General features: G+C 60.7%; 1 protein-coding gene across 1 annotated transcript in view; it reads left to right on the top strand.

Moving 5' to 3' along the window:
- The window catches only part of ROGDI (rogdi atypical leucine zipper), a 6,284-nt gene that overhangs the window by 343 nt on the left and 4,758 nt on the right, over positions 1-1,183 (top strand). The window contains exons 2-4 of the mRNA XM_024759626.1: positions 3-53; positions 759-841; positions 1,065-1,119. Of these exons, the coding sequence (XP_024615394.1) occupies positions 3-53; positions 759-841; positions 1,065-1,119 (189 nt within the window). The remainder of the gene's footprint in view (positions 1-2; positions 54-758; positions 842-1,064; positions 1,120-1,183) is intronic.

Here is a 1,183-nt window from a genome sequence, read left to right as displayed (position 1 = left end):
TATTGCACGACGAGGTGCACGCCGTGCTGAGGCAGCTGCAGGACATCCTCAAGGTAACGCGTCTTGAGGGCCTGTGCGGGCGCCCACCCTCCCTACCCTCCCCCAGCGCGGCTCCTTCCCCGGCCTCCCGCGGCTGCCGCCCGAGCGCCGACTGTGTACGCAACGCGCGGTGTTCAGACCAGGCCCTACCCTCAGAGGACTTAGAGTCTAGCCGGGAGGCAAGCAGTAGCAGATAATTACCCAATTCCACAAGCAGCCCTGTGAGCGCGGCCTCAGGGGTCGGGGAAGGCCTCCTTTGGAATTGACATTTAACCTCAGATCTGAAGGACCCAGCATTTTGACCTCAGCCAAGTACTCGATCTCTGTGGGTCTCCCCTTTGCCAAAAGAAGATACTAGTACCGGCCTCAGGGCTGTTGTGATTAAAAAAAAAAAGCCAATAGAATCACAAAAAAATGTCCAGGCAGTGCCTGGTAAAGCCAAAATTGCAGGTTGCCATGACTACTGCCTCCCCTGACTTTGCTCCTCACTTCCAAACCTTACCCAAGCCGGGAGGGTATCTCTCGGTTCTCTCCCCCGGGTTGGGCACACAGTAAGCTCCCAGGGAGTGTGGAAGGAGCCGGTATCGGCTCAGGTAGGACCTGAAACTCAGGCTGTGGGGCCTGAAACTCAGGCTGTGGGGGAGGGGCCCTGGGAGTGGGGCTCCTGGACACATGGCTAGGCTGGAGTGGGTGAACTCTACCCCAACTCCCCTCTGCAGGAGGCCTCTCTCCGCTTTACTCTGCCGGGCTCAGGCACCGAGGGGCCCACAAAGCAGGAGAACTTCATCCTGGGCAGCTGTGGGTGAGCTTGGGCTGGGATGGGGGTGGGCTCTTGGGGAGGGGTTGGGATACCCTCTAGGACAGGTGGCACGGCCCTGCCCTGCAGACTGATTTCAGCTCCAACGTCCAGAGGATATGCAGTGGGACGGGTTGGACCATCCTGTGACAGCCAGGGACGGCCTGTTGGAGGATGGGGTGGTGGGAGGGGCAGCTGCAGGCGCTGCTCTGACTCCCACGTGTTGTAGCACAGACCAGGTGAAGGGCGTGCTGACTCTGCAAGGGGATGCACTGAGCCAGGCGGTGAGTCTCCCGGCCCCTCTCCCCTTCCCATGCTGCCACAGGACCCAGTGGGGAAGAGCGTGGG

The sequence above is a fragment of the Neophocaena asiaeorientalis genome, unplaced genomic scaffold, assembly GCF_003031525.2.
Source record: "Neophocaena asiaeorientalis asiaeorientalis breed wild unplaced genomic scaffold, Neophocaena_asiaeorientalis_V1.1 scaffold254, whole genome shotgun sequence".
Taxonomy (NCBI): Eukaryota; Metazoa; Chordata; class Mammalia; order Artiodactyla; family Phocoenidae; genus Neophocaena; species Neophocaena asiaeorientalis.
Note: the sequence above shows the minus strand (reverse complement) of the source record. Positions and strands in the feature narration are given on the sequence as shown.